This window comes from Colletotrichum lupini, chromosome 3 (genome assembly GCF_023278565.1).
Source record: "Colletotrichum lupini chromosome 3, complete sequence".
Taxonomy (NCBI): domain Eukaryota; kingdom Fungi; phylum Ascomycota; class Sordariomycetes; order Glomerellales; family Glomerellaceae; genus Colletotrichum; species Colletotrichum lupini.
Window position 1 is genome coordinate 6,753,319 of NC_064676.1, and position 16,678 is coordinate 6,769,996.

General features: G+C 54.6%; 4 protein-coding genes across 4 annotated transcripts; 2 read left to right on the forward strand and 2 right to left on the reverse strand.

Annotated features, from left to right (window-relative positions):
- Window positions 1-643: 643 nt before the first annotated feature.
- CLUP02_06765 (uncharacterized protein) lies at window positions 644-3,894 on the forward strand (the record flags this gene model as incomplete). The annotated part of the gene is made up of 11 exons (XM_049285762.1): window positions 644-777; window positions 852-1,150; window positions 1,281-1,647; window positions 1,717-1,820; window positions 1,923-2,287; window positions 2,313-2,435; window positions 2,509-2,622; window positions 2,682-2,798; window positions 2,865-3,574; window positions 3,616-3,815; window positions 3,860-3,894. 11 exons carry the CDS (start codon window positions 644-646, stop codon window positions 3,892-3,894), a joined length of 2,568 nt encoding a protein of 855 aa, XP_049142905.1.
- A 35-nt stretch (window positions 3,895-3,929) lies between these two features.
- On the reverse strand, window positions 3,930-5,413 carry CLUP02_06766 (uncharacterized protein; the record flags this gene model as incomplete). Its single annotated transcript, XM_049285763.1, has 9 exons — window positions 3,930-3,969; window positions 4,022-4,132; window positions 4,179-4,285; window positions 4,412-4,542; window positions 4,626-4,669; window positions 4,729-4,807; window positions 4,861-5,019; window positions 5,064-5,216; window positions 5,281-5,413. 9 exons carry the CDS (start codon window positions 5,411-5,413, stop codon window positions 3,930-3,932), a joined length of 957 nt encoding a protein of 318 aa, XP_049142906.1.
- A 3,640-nt stretch (window positions 5,414-9,053) lies between these two features.
- CLUP02_06767 (uncharacterized protein) lies at window positions 9,054-10,869 on the reverse strand (the record flags this gene model as incomplete). Its single annotated transcript, XM_049285764.1, has 2 exons — window positions 9,054-10,139; window positions 10,201-10,869. 2 exons carry the CDS (start codon window positions 10,867-10,869, stop codon window positions 9,054-9,056), a joined length of 1,755 nt encoding a protein of 584 aa, XP_049142907.1.
- Window positions 10,870-12,164: 1,295 nt separating this feature from the next.
- CLUP02_06768 (uncharacterized protein) lies at window positions 12,165-13,493 on the forward strand (the record flags this gene model as incomplete). The annotated part of the gene is made up of 1 exon (XM_049285765.1): window positions 12,165-13,493. One exon carries the CDS (start codon window positions 12,165-12,167, stop codon window positions 13,491-13,493), a length of 1,329 nt encoding a protein of 442 aa, XP_049142908.1.
- Window positions 13,494-16,678: the final 3,185 nt, after the last annotated feature.

Consider the following 16,678-nt stretch of genomic DNA (forward strand, 5'->3'; position numbering starts at 1 on the left):
TCGGTGCAGATGGTCAACGCAGGAAGGAGGCAGGCAGGAGAATGAGACGGGATTGGAAACAAGAGGCGCCTTCCCAGCCTGGTCGGACTTGAAAATCCATCACACCCGTTCCGTTGCGCTTACCTGACTGACCCGGAGTCCATTGTCTAAGGTGTCGGCGGTCGCAACTCACAAGTTCCCTTTTCGACGGCGGGATGATGTGTCGCATGTACCCCTTGGCCGTGTCTGCCATGAAAAAGGTACACGGACTGTGCCCCTCACCCCTCCCCCTCCCCCTCCATCACCCCGCCCCTCTTCTTTTTTTTTCCCCCTGCTGCACCATGCGAGGGGTTGGGTGCGCCCTGAGTGGCCGCCTTCTCTTTTTTCTCTCTCTCTTCTCAGGTAAGCACCTCAACTTTTGTTCGCACCTTCGCTTCCTCAGGTCTTAATAGCCACCACTAACAGCCTAGCGTCGCCTTAGCCCAGGCACCTCAGAGTGGGGACCAGGTGTTGGCGTCTGGCGTCTGTGACCTTCAACTCTCAACTCTTTTCTCTCCCACCAGTGCCACCCCCGTCTCCCGTGCCTGTCCCTGGCCGTGGCCCTGTCAACGTCTTCCAGGCTTCCCAAAGCACAGGGCAGGGGCCTTCCTTTCTATAAAAAGCCATGGCCAAGAGGGGAAAGACTCACGGGGCCTGTGCGCTCAGTCCGTCGCCCGTCACCCGCCAAGCGAGAATCCACCCCGCAATCGAGGCGCCGCCGTTCCGTCTTCAACCTGAGGTGGACCTGGAAGGCGCGATGTGCTAAGGCTTCTTGGCAGAGACAGATATCCCTTGGTACCAATATACGCCTTACATATATGCCTTTCTACAAGGCTCGCAAGGCTTGCGACGCTTAAACGAGGATATATGTGCGTCGCTATGTGTCTCGTCAAGTATCCGGACGATAAGCAAAACCACTTAGTCAACCACGTCAAGGTAACAGGTGTAGTGGTAGAGCGGAACCCCTCATTCCAGGTAAACGAGCCGCGAACGACGACACGGACCAAGACGGGCGATTTTCTCAACGGGAGACCGGGACAGCGCGGCGTGCCGGAGGCGACAACCAGGCATGTGCCAGTCCTCAACCCCGGCCCATTCGACCTTAATGCGTTTCCTCCCTTCCGTCGCTTCCGTTTCGCAGGCATCAGCTAAGGTGAGGTACACGGGTGCAGATGCAGATAGTGGCTGTTCCGTCTTAGGTCGACTTCTGTGTTAAAGATGGTATCTTGCCGAACCGTAGGTCGCATGATGATAGACACAAGCCACGGGAAGCATATTGATTAAATGTGTCTGGACGAGTAATGTCACCGGGCGAGAATGTGCATCTTATTCGTGCCGTCGTGGCGCACCACACGAGTCTACCTTACCTTCGTACCTTGTTTCTTGGACCTGCCTTACCTCGACTAAGCCAAGGTACTACTTTTCAATATCTTACGACACTCCATTCGTGGTACCTGTTGATACGTTCTTCTCAGTCCTGCCTCGCGTCCCTCACAAGTACCCTCGTCCATGTTCTCCCGCCAGCGATCGACTGTTGAAGAAGGTCCCGGCTAAGGAGGAGCCAGCTACGGGGCACTCTGAGCTTGTGCCTGCCTTACCTTTTCATCATAAGGCCGGCACGACGGGAACGTGACATGGCAGATCAGGAACAGGAACAGGCAGGCGATGCTAAAACTGAGTGGGGCCGGACTCCACGAGTCTGAACAATGGAGAGGAAGGACCAGGCACGGTCACTCAGCGCCGGGAAAGAACCGACATCGTCGCTTCCTCTGCTGGTGTTTCTTTCTTGCCCGACGTAAATTGTTGCTCATCAAGGTGCTGCACCTGTCTCTGTTTGGCTCCATTTCCATCTTGCATTTTCCACCTTATGTAAGGTAAGGTACCTGAATGTACTTTATTCCAAGGGAAGGTCATCACCCAGTCATCCAAATTCTCCAGCAGTTTGGACTCTCCCTTTTCGTCTCAGACTGACAGCCGAGAATTCCGCATACCCGGCCGTTGCCCACGTTGTCTCCTTCCCTGTTGTGTCCTCTCCTCCGTACCTCCGTACCGCCCGCCGTACCTCCGTACCCATCTGCCATTTGCCATCTGCCAACGTCCATTCCGCATCTGCCGTCTGTCACCACCCACCATCAACCACCACCCACCACCACCACCACAACCTCCATCCTCAACATCTTCAGCTCCGTCTCGGCAGCGATTTTTCCATTCCAGCCGGACCAACACCCTGAGACGCATCGGATTCCTCCAGCTCTACCCAAGCTACCCCGTACACCACAAATACCTACCAATAGTCTCTGATCTCTGACTATCGACACGACTGCCTTACCTCCTTCAACTTCCTTCGCGGCTTCGTCTTGGTTCAAGGGATGCCGCACGCCAGACGCACGCCAACCCACCAGCCCACTCACACTCGCGTACTTTTTCTCTGTTGGCACACCCTCACAACCCTCTCACCGGGCCCTTCCCTTGGATGGACACCACCACCAGACCAGACCAGACCGCCTGGCTAGGAGAAGGACGGGAGTGACGGGCTTTTCAACTCTCGCCAATCATGTTGGCATCATAGCGACAATGGAGCATCGCCACACAATACTTTCTGTGGTTCTCTTGCAAGCCCCTCGTCTGAGAGACCGAGACCAGGCACTCGTTCTCGACCTCAGCCATCAAGGGCGGCCCTCCCTTGCCCGGCCACAGTCGAGCTCGGTGTGACCCAGGCCCTAACACCGACCAGGTCCAACCCCGGACGAACACCATCAAAAAACACAAAAGTCGCTGCCGTCACATCTCATCACCACCACCCGATAGGATCCGTACTCGTCCCGTGACAACCATCCCGTAGATAGCCACCGTGGGAGCTGCGTACCCCTGTACCTGAATCTGGCCTCGAGATGTCTACCCGGGTTCAATTATCGAAGAAGACATCGTCAATCGGAAATCCACGCCGAATGCTCATTCATCCTTGGGACGATGCCAGCAATTTCGACACAAAATGCATACACGCCAAGGAAACACTGCTGAGAATCTCCTCTTGGCTCTTTGAAATGAACTACTCTTTGCGAGGTATTGTCCCTCTAGCTCAATCGCATTCGCGATCTCCGGGCGGGAGTTACAGTCCGGCAGATGAAAGCCGGTCGTTATCCAGCTTCCCCACCATCTCGTCAACATCGCATTCAACATGGCACTGCCACGGTACAACAATCGATCCGACGTTTACAGCCAACGACAAACTTGGCCCCGAATGTTTCGGTCTCGAACACAACGCCAGCTTACCGAGTCGCGGTCCTGCGCCAGACGTGTGCGCGGCAATCAATCACCGACATTATCCTCGCCTTGCGGTCTGGAATGATTCAGTCGCCCTCATCGCCAGCTCGCATCACCCACACAGGAGCGTCTTCCTAGCAGCCATGTTCTGGCTACTGGTACGCTTCGATTTTCCGCTCGTCGCGAACATACATTTGCCTGCCAACCTGCTATTTGTTTATCAGCCAGACAGAATAGGCAGCTTGCCCGTCTGCGATACGCACGCACAAACTCCAGCCGCATTCTCCACGATGTGCTTCAGCACCCTTCGTGCCTGCATACCTGCATTCACAGGACGTACCACAGCACGCTCGGGATGGGTGGAAACCTGCCGATGCCCTACGTTACTGCCCCGCACTTGACCGAACGCGGGGGGCTGGCCACCCAGCCCTGGTCCTGGACTGCTAGGCGATGGCCGCAGGGACACCACGACGCTGATTCTTATGCCCTATCTTCTAGAGTAAGGCTGGCGCCGCTCGCTGGCCAGAGGGGGCGTGGAGGGCAAGGATGCCCGCCGATCTTCACTGACAGATCGCAGAATTCCTCACCATGCCGCTCCACCGACGCTGCTGAAGATCACCAAGACCCTATGTCATCATGCGCGACGCTTAAGAATTCTTTACCAAGCCGCCATTGAACTCGTCGCCCCTATCATTTCAAGGGCTGAATCGTCGTCCTCGCTGGACAGGTAGATCAGCACTGACCGTTTTCTTTCAAAGTCGAGATGCTGTCCGGAAATCCTACAATATTTGGCTCGTTGTCGGCTTCGTTGATTAGATTACTTTGGCGGATCTCCAAGCGCCCATCAATGCTGGACAACTCAGCACTCCTCATTCGTCACCGGGCTTATCGCTCACCTTCCCTCTGTCGTCCTCTTCATCAAGCGCACCGACAATTTAGAATTCCATAGATGACTCTCACGACGTTGCGTCTGCTTATCTGCGCTGCGCTGCGCCGCCAACCGCTGCATCAGCTCACAGCCACCGTAAAGTGTCGCATAGCACGACGTTGATTTTCAATGTTCGACGGTGTCAAACAACCGATAGAGGGTCCAGTAAATGTCTGATTTGACTGATCAGGTGATGCCGACCTCGTCTCCCAGTTGGCCCAGAGTGACGGCCATGAACGAAGTATCTGCGTCAATCTGAACGGCCCAGCTCAGGTCAGCCAATGCGTGGCAGCCCCCACCAAATGATCCTGGCTCCTGGCCGTCCATACTCGCTGCTCGGAGAATGAGGAATTTTAGACTCTGCGCGGATGAAACAATGCATCGGAATCCCCGCCGCTTGGCTTCGCGTGTCAACGGCCTGCTGGGAAGATGCCGGCACGTAGCCAGCCTAGCGCCTGGCTACTACTGCCTGTCAGCGGAAACAATGGGCGGGCAAGCATCGGATCGCTGATCAGAACTCAGGGCGAGATCCCGCCCGCTCTTCCAAGGACGCAAGCTTGGAGCCGCTGTGATTGGAATGCATCGAGCGACGGGTCACTGGCGCCAACATGAGTCTGCAGCTGGGACTCGAGCAAGGCGTCTCCTTGTACCATTATCATCGAGCTCTGCAGAGTACATACTGAGATTCTTTATTCCGCGGCGTTGTTTGGTCAACAATCGCAGCCACCCCTCCACATCCAACACAGGATCAGCGACTATAGATTGACGGGTTGATAATGGGGGATGACGAGAGCGTTGGGCAATCTGACCTGTCTCCCACTCACACCTCGCAGTCCCCCTCACGAGGACACACCTTGGCTCGTTTCAAACAAAGTGCAGAAGACAGCAGTAGGCGCTGATGCATGCGAATCGACGAGGGAGGGGGATGGGATGCCCGGAGGATCGCTGTGACTACCTACGGATACGCAGTAGACGGGATACCGTTTTGGGAGACGCGCGTGGAAGCCTGCAGCCATATGCAGGTCGCTTTCCTCGAAGTCTCGAACCGTACCTGGAATTGGCATTGGCACCCGCACTGCTCTCACGCTGCTGCGAGTGTTGTGCTTTGGCCCGACTAGGACAATCTGCATATCCGTTCTCGACTGCGACCCTGTTCATGCAGCTCGGATCCTCGGTGTGGTTCTGGTCGGTGGTAGTTTGCATATCTGTACAGCTTCAACAACCATCAACTCGAATCGTTACAGCCCCTGAGACCAAGCCTGGATTTCGAGTTGTTCTACGGAGCCTCAGCAAACTACTACGAAACCCGGTAGCCCGTCCAGTCGAGACAAAGATGCTGCTCCAGCACCTGCCTACCAAGTATATCGAGTGCCGGAAGCCATGGGGAAGACGCGAGACCTTTTGTCACAGCCACTTGGCTCCCAATTCCCCCGAAAGCATCCAGTGGCTCAGGGGTGCTTTCTGCCAGCTGAACGCGACCAGCCACGTCTGTCCCCAAAAGTCTATCGAAGTGACCGCTCGCTTGGATCTCACCGCCCAAGGTCTAAGACATGGCCGAACCTGTGATCCAGGCGAGGGAGCTGCCGTAGCCACGGGGTTGAATCAACTTTGTGCGACATTCTACGCCACATTGTGCTCCAGGCACAGGATGGGAGAGTCTTTGGGAACGACACGCAAGAATTCTGTTATCGCGTTGGCAGGCTGGCACGCCTGAAGCTTGGATCCCTGCAGACATCGTGACGGTCGTGGGGTTCTCAAATGTGCTGGTTCGCGAACATACTAGTCCAAGACTACTTGTCTCACGCATCTTCCTCGCAACCGCAACTAGGGCCAGACCACCTGTGAGGAGTATGTGAAAATCAAGGACTGGATTCTCGCCGCAGCGGTGTATGCTTTACTGAGGCTTGCCCGACGAACTCCATGCTGCGTGATATCCTAAATCAGCGTCCACGCTTGCAGTTACCGGTGATTATCACAGATCGAGTGTCTGCTCCACAGCTGATTCATCCCCACCAGAATTACGGAGTACCTGTCGATGCTTCGTGTCAACTGCCCCGCGTTGGCTGCTGAATGCCCACTGCAATCGCGATACATGCTCAGTACAGCAAAGGCGATCAATGCTCGTCCTTGCACTAGGTTGACTTGATATAAGCACGGAACACGGATAGTCCACACCGTCTTGTTGGCCAGGGCGAAAGGCGAGACCAGCGGCGAGCGAGAGACAACAATGTTGTCCATGATCGTTCGCCTCATGCAGATCTAGAGGTTGCGAGAGACGCTGCACGCCGCCTTGGCTTGGTCATTTATCAAGCTAGGCCCATCCCTGAGGACAGAGTCTTTTTTTTCCCCTCATTCTGGCGTGTCTGGTCAAGAGTCAAGGCGCTTCGGGCCACATTCCAACAAACCTGTCTTTTGTTACCGGCGTAGTGTCACTCTCACCGCTCTTTTACAAGGGTTTACCTCGGTGTCTGAGCAACTGCACCAACGCGGCCCCCGACGATGGATGAAGCCTCTCTCTCCCACGCAGACATCCCTCGAGTCTCGAGTTCCTCCCACATACAACGACTTACGGCCGACCGGCTCACGCCATGCACCGTTTTCTCTCCGTATTGACGCTGGAAGACCGTCGCTGGCCAGCTGGGCTAAAAGTGTACAACGAGACGCATGAATAGCGTCATGCATGCGCACGCAGTAGCCTGCGAGCTGTCCCCAGTGCGGCGCACAACATGCAGACGTGCATGGGCTCGCATCCGAAGACACTGCTATCCGTAGAGCAGTTTACCTCTCTAGTCAGAGTAGCTAGAGTATTCCCTCCCCTTGGAAGCACTGCAGTCTTGCTCAACAGACCTTGTTGGCCGGTGCCTCTCACCACGAGAATCCGCGAGATCATAGTCTCCATCATTCGGCTACCTGCGCATGTCGCAGGAACTCCCCTGTCGTGACATGCAGCCAACGCATGCGCTGAGAGACGGCCGTGGCTGTGCTGGCTGACATGTTTCGTTTCGAACACACATGCCAACGCTGCCGATGAGGACTGATATTGATGTGTGAGTGGGCGGTTTTGCCCTCCGCTACAGCTAACAGTCCATGCAGTCATCCTTCACCCGCCGACCGACCTACCCACCGATCTATTTCATGAACATGGCCAGGCATAAACCTCCGGCGCGCCCCTAGTGCGTCCATCGCCCGGGTGAAGTCGTTGGTCGGGACCGAAGGGGGCGTCGACCTGCATCTTACCTTATCTTTCCGTGAGGTATTAGACTATGAGTCTATTAGAGAAGCAATAGGCGTCTTGCGCCAGCAGGTCTTTTCCAGGCACGAGGCACAAAGCCGCCTGCATCGCCAACACCCGGTCCCGTTGCTTTTTCTCGCTCATGCTCCTGGTTCCTGGTCTCACGGTCCCTTCCCACCCCCTCTGCGGCTAGCTACGTTGTTGGTTTTCTTATTCTTCTCCGCATCGACTGAGATCTGTTCCTGGGTTATCTGGCTGCTGTCATTGGATGAACGACTTCTGCCGTTGCTTTGACCTCCCATCGGGTGACAGATGGATGGTGTTAGATTCGGACTCTTGATGGGATGGCGGCTGACGAGTCATGGGCTCAAGCTTCACATGCGGCTGGGTACAACTGTTTGGCACTCTGAGTCTAGGCCTGCTCAGTTCACATGCTGTCGCTGAGTAGAGGGATTTACATCAGGGTGCAAACTTTCCGCGGGGTGGCAAATGAAGACGTGGAATATTCGTCGTTCGAATTGAAGCTTTGGTGACTCGTCCGAGCACACGCACGCTCATGACGAACGACATGAGCGGTTTCTCTCGCCGCCAGGAGCTGATTTACTCAGCAGCTTGATCCGACCACTGATGAGGCCATGCCTTCAATACTGGGCAGTGCACACATCCCATCCGAAGATGCTTTGTCCTAACAGGGGCACAGTGGCTAGAAGGACACTTTTGGAATCGGAAACCGAGATGCTCGTCCCGATCTGACGCGGTACCCGCCCCCACCGCTGCTGATACGAGACTGGTTACCCCAAGTTCACGATGTGAGCTATGTGTGAGTTGACCTCGGTCGACGATAACATCGCGATACGACAAATTTGGGGAGACGACCTGTCAGATGGGACAGGATGCGGCTGCCCGGCATGCAGATGGAGGCTGCTGTCGGTTCCCGAGAAGGCAACGGGTAGGTGAGGTTCGGCCTGGCCAGAGTTCAAGGGTATACAGGGTACATTGCGACGTTTCCCTCGATATCTTGTACAGTGAGAACAAAGCGGCCAAGCTTGCTGCAAAGCATTGTCTCCCGGCCAGCTACCGTGCACGGGGCGAGATTTCTTCTCTGAGCTTCTTGCGCTATGTGGGACTCCAGAGAGTTCCCGATGGAGATGTGTTCTGTCTTTGAACGAAGCGAACGAATAGCAGACACTAAGCGTCGTCCATCAAACATGAGGAAAGAAGTCCTATCATTATGTTCTGAATAGAGAACTCGGCTCTGGCCTGGCAATAGCTGTATTCTTCGTCCCAGGTACAGGATGGGCGAGGGTTCGCCACGCGCTTCCTCTCGGAAGTCGAGGACGCCATGGACGGTGTCATCAATGACTGACATGCAGACAGTGGGAGCCACATCACGAGTACCGCTTGAGAGGCATGAAATTGAAAATTATTTTACCATTATATTTTGAACAATAAATTGGCGCTGGTCTAGGGATATCTAGGCTCTATATCCCAGATACTAGATCTTCCAAATGCCAGTGACAAATATACACGAATTACATTCTCTTATAAATCATCATACCTCGTGAGCTTTGTAGATTCCAATATCCCATCCTATATGAGGGGGCCTCCCAATCAAATATCCAACATACTCTTCACCTGCTGCGGCTGCTGCGTCATGGACACGGCGGTACTCGCGCTGTGACTCCTCTCCCCCGGCCCATGGGCCGTCGAGTCACTATCCGGCGTCCGTCCCCGTCCCGCGCCGAGACCTCCGCTCCCGCTCCCGCTCTGAGCATCGGTGTAGGACGGCGGCGGCGGGCCGTCTTGCATCAGTTCCGCGGAACGGTCGACGCGGGGTCCGGCGCCGGGGAAGAGAAGTTCCGCGGCGGCGTTCATCGCCCTCTCGTTCCTCCGGCGGTCTGATTTACCAGTGTAGGAAGTAAACGTCGACGGATCCGCCGCGTCGAAGCCAGGTCGCAGAGACCCGTGCGTGGAATTCGGTCTCGATGAGCGCCCGTTGAAGCTGCCCATTTCAATCTCTCGTTCCGCGGCAGCCTGCTGCTGCTCCTGTTCGGCCGCGCGTGCCTCGAGCGTCTCGTCTATCCCGCGGCCCGTGGCGCGGCCGCCGCCTAGTTCGCGGACGTTGCGGGCGATGCGCTCGCGCATGCTCATCTGGCCGACGAGGTGGTCGTCGTTCTTTGCGCGGCGCCACCAAGCGGGCTTAGGCACGTATCCCATCTCCCGATCGATTTGCGTCCCGCGCTCGCGGCGCTGGCGGATGAGTTCCTTGTCTTCGTTGGGGGAGGTGAAGCCATATGCGATTTGCGTGTAGAGAATCAGCAAGGCGGGACCGTATCCTCCCGCGTAGACGGCCGCCAGGCTGGCCTTTGCGTTCAACACAGAGTAGGCAAAGTTCCAGGAGACGAGACCCTGGTAGGCGATGAGGCAGGCCGTCAGGGGCAGGATGAGGAGGAAGCGCCAGGGGGTGTAGCGGAGGAGGCCGGCGAATTTGTTGAGGGGCCCGCGGTTGCGGGGGTAGTAGTGTTTTATGGAGTGGCGGAGGGAGGCGAGGATGGTGAGGAAGCAGACTACGAGGCAGAAGGTTGCTGCTTTGAAGCGGGCGTCTGTTGCGGAGGGGGCGGCGCGGGCGGCGGTTTGGTCTGGGGAGCGTTGTTTTTCGATTTCGCCCCAGTTGCGGGGGACGATGAGGAAGAAGTTCTGGAGATAGTTCGTTAGGTTTTCAATGTTCTTGGGGCAATAGAGTGGGGAGGGGACATACCAGCCAAAGCCATAGGTAGAACCACAATGGCATCCAGAACTCGAGCTTGCTTCGACGGTCACCCTCGCGCAGGGAGAAGGGGTCCGGGTCGATGGCCTGTCTCTCGCTCCAGCTTCCCCAGTGACGAACGGCCTCCCATACGAGCGCAATGGTGAACATTTGCATGAGGTACCAGAAGAAGCTGTTGATGATGATGGGCAACCCGATGACGTAGAAGCGATCGACGTCGATATTGGTAAACAGGCTGATGAACGCCGACACGCAGACCAGAATCGCGTAGTACCACTGCCACCGGCGCCCAATGGGGTAGAACCGCTTCGTCGTCGGGAGGTAGTGCCGTCCGTGACGGTTCAGGTTCGCGAGGACGAACATGAGGGCGAAGGCGTACACCACGCCAAAGCCGACGCCGACGCCGGCGCGCTTGCCGATTGGGTTTACGGGGTCGTAGCACCATGTTGAGTTTTGGAAGGTGCCGTTGGGGAGGAGGTAGACTGGCGTGTAGGGCTGTTGTGTGACGTAGCAGTTTGAGCCGTTGGAGACGGTGCCGTTTGTGTAGAGGGTGTAGTTCCAGAAGCGGAGGACGGTGAGGTTGAAGTGGACGCCGCCGAGGATTGTGTCGGAGTCGTTTGCGCCTTGGGGGTAGGCGAGGAGGGCGCGGGAATGGAGCATGATGGGCGGTTGAGACGTCGTCGCCGTCGTCGTCGTCGTCTGACGGGGTTATTATCTCGAGGTTATGATCGGACGGGGAGGTGTCGAGATGTTTTGGTCCGGGTCGTCCGGAGGTGTCGCTCGGGGGCGGGGCCTGTGGCCGGTGTTATTGTTTCCGTCGATCGGCCGTCGTCCAATGTTTGGTTTCGGTCGTTCGCGGGGAGGAATTGATCGATGGAGTGTGCGTGCTCTCGGCGAGAGATTGGCGAGGTTGATTAAGTTAGAGAGGGCATTGCGTCGGAGAGGAGGAGGGCGGGAGAGAGGTGGGAAGTGTAAGAATAGGAAGAAGAGGAATTGGCGAGAAATGATGTATTATGACAATATGGTTCATGGAACGCCCGGAAAGGCGGAGATGGGGGAGGGGATTTTTTTCCAGTTAGGCGCGTTTTTTGGTCGAGTAGTCAGCGCATTGGCACGCTACCTTGGTGACCAACAACCAGTGACCGACCACCTACATACAGGCTACTGCGCAGTAGGTTGGTGATTGGGGTGCCGGGGATGGGACGCTACGGTACCCGCTACCCGCAGATCATTGATGACAGACTGCTTCTCCACTGGATTACTGGGTGCCGAAAGTGGTGCCAGACTGCAGTGGTGCTTGGTGTGGGAATGGGGAAGGGTTCGGGCGGCGGCGGGAAAAGATGGGAAACCGAGAGGAGCCAGACGGAATGGCCGGGAGCGGCGGGTTTGTGTATTTTTGTTTTTCCCTCTTTTGGGATCGTCAGTGGAGATGCCGAAGCTCCGGGATCTGGAGGAAAACAGGTGAGTGAGCAGTGCAACTGGCTTGATCATGAGATTTTGATAGAGTGATCACTTGCTGGAGATCCAGCGAGAATTCCTCTATCAAGTTGCAAGACGGTACTTGCTGTATATCGCTCAGCATTTGGTCTGGAAGAAGATGCTTTTCGACCGAAGCTATCCGCGTATAATGAAGTTTGTGTACACGGCGTCATCGGTGACTTTGAGAGAGAAAATGGCGAGTTTAAACTTGTGGCTGGAAGAAACAAATTGCGGGGCGGTAGAGGTCCTAGCAGGTGTGGCTGACCTTTTGTGTGGCTGATGCTCTTGACTTATGTAAGGTGGGCCTTGACCGGGTAGTACGTACCGCCCCTCGACCAAGACAGGACAGCTGGAGCTTGAGCATCTCAATCAACAATTCCAGAAGCTCTCCCCTCCAAGCTCGCACGCCTAATCCCTCCATAGACTCGCCAACATCCATTGACTCCACGACAGTCAATGGCTCACATCTGCCCATCATGGCGACCCGCGAAGAAGAAGACCCCTCCTACATCGACTATGAAGCCTTCCTCGATCCCGAGTTCAGCCCCTCCTCCTTCGCAAACACCCTCGTCCTCGCAACGAACAATCCCAACGATGCGCCCCTCGATCTCTCGACTCCCCTCTCCCGCGTCCTCTTCGATACCCAAGAAATCGATTCCCACATTGACGTCCTGACGACAAAGTCTGCAGCCCCTCTACTTCAATACACGAAAGAGCAAACCACCTCGAGCAAGCGCATCATCTCGGAGCTCGACGCCCAGATCAAGAACCTGAACGACAGCTACAAGCAGCTCGAGAAGGAGGTTATTGATAAGCATGCTGAAGCTGAGGAAGTACGACAGGTTGCTACGCGGCTATGGGAAACGTTGAAGCTTGGTCGCTCTGTGGGACGATGTCTGCAGCTTGGGAGGCAGCTTGAGGTCCAGCACGCTGAGATCGCGGGGTCTAGCGTCAGTGCTGCCGCTGCCGCTGCTGGGAAGAAGGAGGATCACCGGGCGCTGACACGATGCTCGCACACCATCTTGTCGCTACGGGAGGTGCTTGACAACACAGCGCCTGGGGAGGAAGGTCACGGTCTGGGCAAGGTCGATGCAATTCGTACTCTTCGAGAGTCTATAATCACCCCGGTTGAGCGGTCTGTCAAGGAGACGGCAGAGAAGATTATCCGCGACTTTGCGATACCCAACTCGGCTACCTTTGCGCAGGGCGAGGAAGTCAAGGCGAGAACAGTATCTGCCATGGTCACGCTCTTCCTGCTCTCCCCGTCACCAACGCAAAAGACGGAACGATGGACGCCGCAGCTACTCTTGCAGAGCCTGGAGACATACTTCCGCTCGGCGCTACAGTCGTCTATTGCATCGCTCTCGCGGTCGCTAGGTCAGCTTCCCTCTCTCGAGCGTACCCTCGCCGAGATCTCGGCGCGTTGCCAGAACATCGTTGCCCTCGAGCTCGTACTGGAGTCGACAAAGTTGCCTGCGCACCCGCTTGTGTCGGCTCCGCAGAAGCAGACGAACATGCTACAGCCTCTATTGGCGTACCTCGAGACGGGCAGTCTGCCGAGCTACTTCTGGCGGACGATGGCTGGGAACTTGGGCACAAGGGTACAAGAGATCGTCAACCGGGGTGGAGTGTCTGCACGTACACTGCGGTCCAATAGAGCAAGCGTTGGGGATGCTGTGAGGGAGTGTGTTGTGAGGGGGTGCCAGATGCCGAGTGCGCTCAAGGGCAAGGGAAGAGGGGAAGGCAATTGGGATCGAGAGGTCGCTGTCATGGTAGGCAGCGTTGTCAATAACTTTGGCCGGTAACTTTAGCCGCAGCACTCGAAAGTTTTGACAGGAAGATCGAGTCACGGTTGCAAGATGCGGCCTGCTGCCTTTGAGAGCAAAGACAAAGGGTAGATGAGAGGATCTGATTTGAGGCCATATACACTGCAGCAAAGGGTTCTAAATTCGTCCCAAAAAAATTCCAATCACTTGCAAATCCTTTACCATCGCCTTGTCGACTAACTGCAACGCCATCCCCGCAAGATTTGCCCAATGAAACGGAGCAGTGATCGGCATCAATCAAGAACACAGCCGTAAAGACGGAATCCATCAATATTCACTTGAGGGTAGTAACCGCGCTCGAAAGGGATATATTGGAAGTCAAGGCAAATAACGAACCTGGGAAGCTGGGTAAGTACAACAATGCTGCACATCACATTGTTGATCACATGAACTGGAATCCTGGCGCGGCTATGAGACGTTGGTCTCCCCCAATAGCCTAAGCATGCCGGATGAGCGCATCGCCGCGTATCGGCCTACAAGTCACGGCTAGTTGGCCTTGATAAGTTTTCGCATCCAGAGGGTCTCTTGACGTTTTTGTTCTTCTTGTTTTCGAGCATTGTTTCTTCTACGGCATGATGGCGCTCCTGGGCCATATGCAATAATCCGGGTCAATATTCGAAGGCGGCGACTCACCTTGCAGAATGGGAGTAGGTCGTTCATGTAATTTGCAGAGTTACCTACGCGGAAGGAAAACATGTTGGCAGGAAGTGGAAGGGGGTTTCCGCGATGGATACAGTGCCTCAAAGAAGAGGGTGTGGTGACTTTAGGTCTCATTGGCTCGTTTCTGCCTGCACGCATTTTTTGCAGTGCAAGGGTAAGGAGGTGTGGAGCTATGGTACTCGGGTACGGAGCAAGCCATTTCTACGGGGATGAGGCTCTGCTAAGATACTCTTAAGAGGGAGAGTGTCCCGGTGAGGATAGAACCCCTCTCTGTCCTCCTTTGATCCTGCCTTCCTAGTCCTCGAACATCACATTCAAGAGAGACCACCAGGTATGGACAAGCCCCTTGATTCTTTACCAGAAAGCGCCAGCTCGTCATTGTCAGCGACACGTTGGCTCAACTTCAACTTAGGTGCTCACCCTTACCCAACTTTATTAGAAGCAGGCGACGACGTCCATCGCATTACTCGAAATAGCCTCATATCAAGCAACGACGATGCCACAATTGGTCCAACCTATTCACTGCAATTATTGGATTCGCAGCTCGAGGGACCTCTGAACAGAAGCGTGGCCTGACTTCAGCACTGGCGAACCACATTTTCTGGAAGACGAGGCTACCACGGAACTTGGGAGGAATGCGAATCAACGACGCTCGGCATCAGGCAAAAACAGGCAATTCAACCCCTCACAAGGCGTCTACGCTACCGAACAAGGCAACACGAAGGCCTCATTCTGCCTGCAGACGGATCGCCTGACGCGTGTCACTTGACGCTTATAAGGCTTCCGATTGGACCACGTTGGCCATCCCCATATGCAGCTTCGCCCCATTTTCACACCGAAAAATGGCGTGTGCTCGTAGCGATGCTTGGCTCATGCAATAACCTATCGAATCAACTACAGATGCCTCACACCCGGCGAGAAAACATGAACGACAAGTTTCGAGTCTTCGAACAACCCGCCATGGGACTATATCGGTTATCCTCTTAACCCTACGGAAGCATCGAGCACTATGCTTCGTTATGATCATACTTCGATACGCAAGGCAGTGTGCGACATCGTGTTGTTTGGAGGTGCCTGGCAGCATCGTGGACTCGACGCCGTATTGCTACAATGTGGTCATTTTCAAAGGAGATTCTGGTGTAGTTTGACATTGAGTGATGTCAAGTACTTGAAGACAAGTTCTGGCGGAAACCGAAAGTTCGGAACCGTATTTGGTCCGTCTTTTCAGCCGCTTCGGCGACGGGAGCAGCACCCGAAGCCGGACGTCTCCAGCTCCGGTGTTGGTCGGACCTCCGTTATTTCAGAGGAAGGCCGGACCTTCTCTTCCATTCTCTCTTTCATTTCAGTTCATCTCTTGGGACCATTTTGCATTTCTTCCGCTTGCCTCATGTGGAAGGCTCATTTGGTTGTTGCCATGCAACATCACATCAATCGCCATCATGAACCCATGAAACTTGTTTGGGTGAGTGGTCGGCTCAACATGCCAACGCCGCGCTATACATGTCACATCATGAAATAACGATAGACTCGATATTCCTGAAACCGTTCTGCCATGTCCTTGTAGAATGGTCCGATAACTCACTACCGTTTGATGTTCATGGGAAAGCACCGCGATGGTCATGGGCATGGTACGTTGACGGAATGCTTGTATCCAGCTCAATCCCATGTGGTTTGCAGCGTCCAATCGGGACCAGATTGAGAGTATTACCCCTCACTCGATCCCACCGCCACCATGCCCACAAAGGTCAACTGCGACATAGCACCCTATCTACACGCACGTCGATACCGGACGCCTTACTTGTCAGCCTATATTTGCGATGAAGGCTCTTGCCGAACAAGCTACATGATCGCGCTGGGCAAATGAGTCTCACATCCTCGAAGGTGCAGCTGTGGGAACTTGATGTGGTTTACCTGTCCTCAAAGACTGGTTCGCCAGACCTGAAAAACGATATAAAATTGACCGAGTCAATATTCACGCTCAATACATTGATACTGTCGGATTGGAAGTCCAATTCGACCGCGGCATATAGCCGACTGCGCAGGGGCCAATTAGGGGCCCTATTTACGATTATCGTAGCTAGCCCAACCTACGGTTAGAACCTCCTTTTTATACCTACTACGCAGATATTTATATAGTTTAATTAATCTCTTCGTTACTTACGGTTCGAACTAATTACTTTATAATAAGGATACTAATACTAATTAGTAATTAAACTCTATTATTATAGATTAGTAAGGTATCTTATTACGCAAAAGAGACGACTTTTTAATACTATACGGGATAAGAGATTTATATTAATTAATCTTACGGAAGTAAATAAAAAAGGAGGCGATTCTCGAATACCGTACGGAATTAAGTAATTATAGCCCTTTATTACTTACGAGAGGTTAACGTTTACTATATTAAACTACGTTAATTAACGGAACCGCTTAAGTAACTAGCCTTTTACTATCGCCCCGAGTAGCTTTTTTATTAAACGATTTTTCTATAGCTAGCCCGCGAT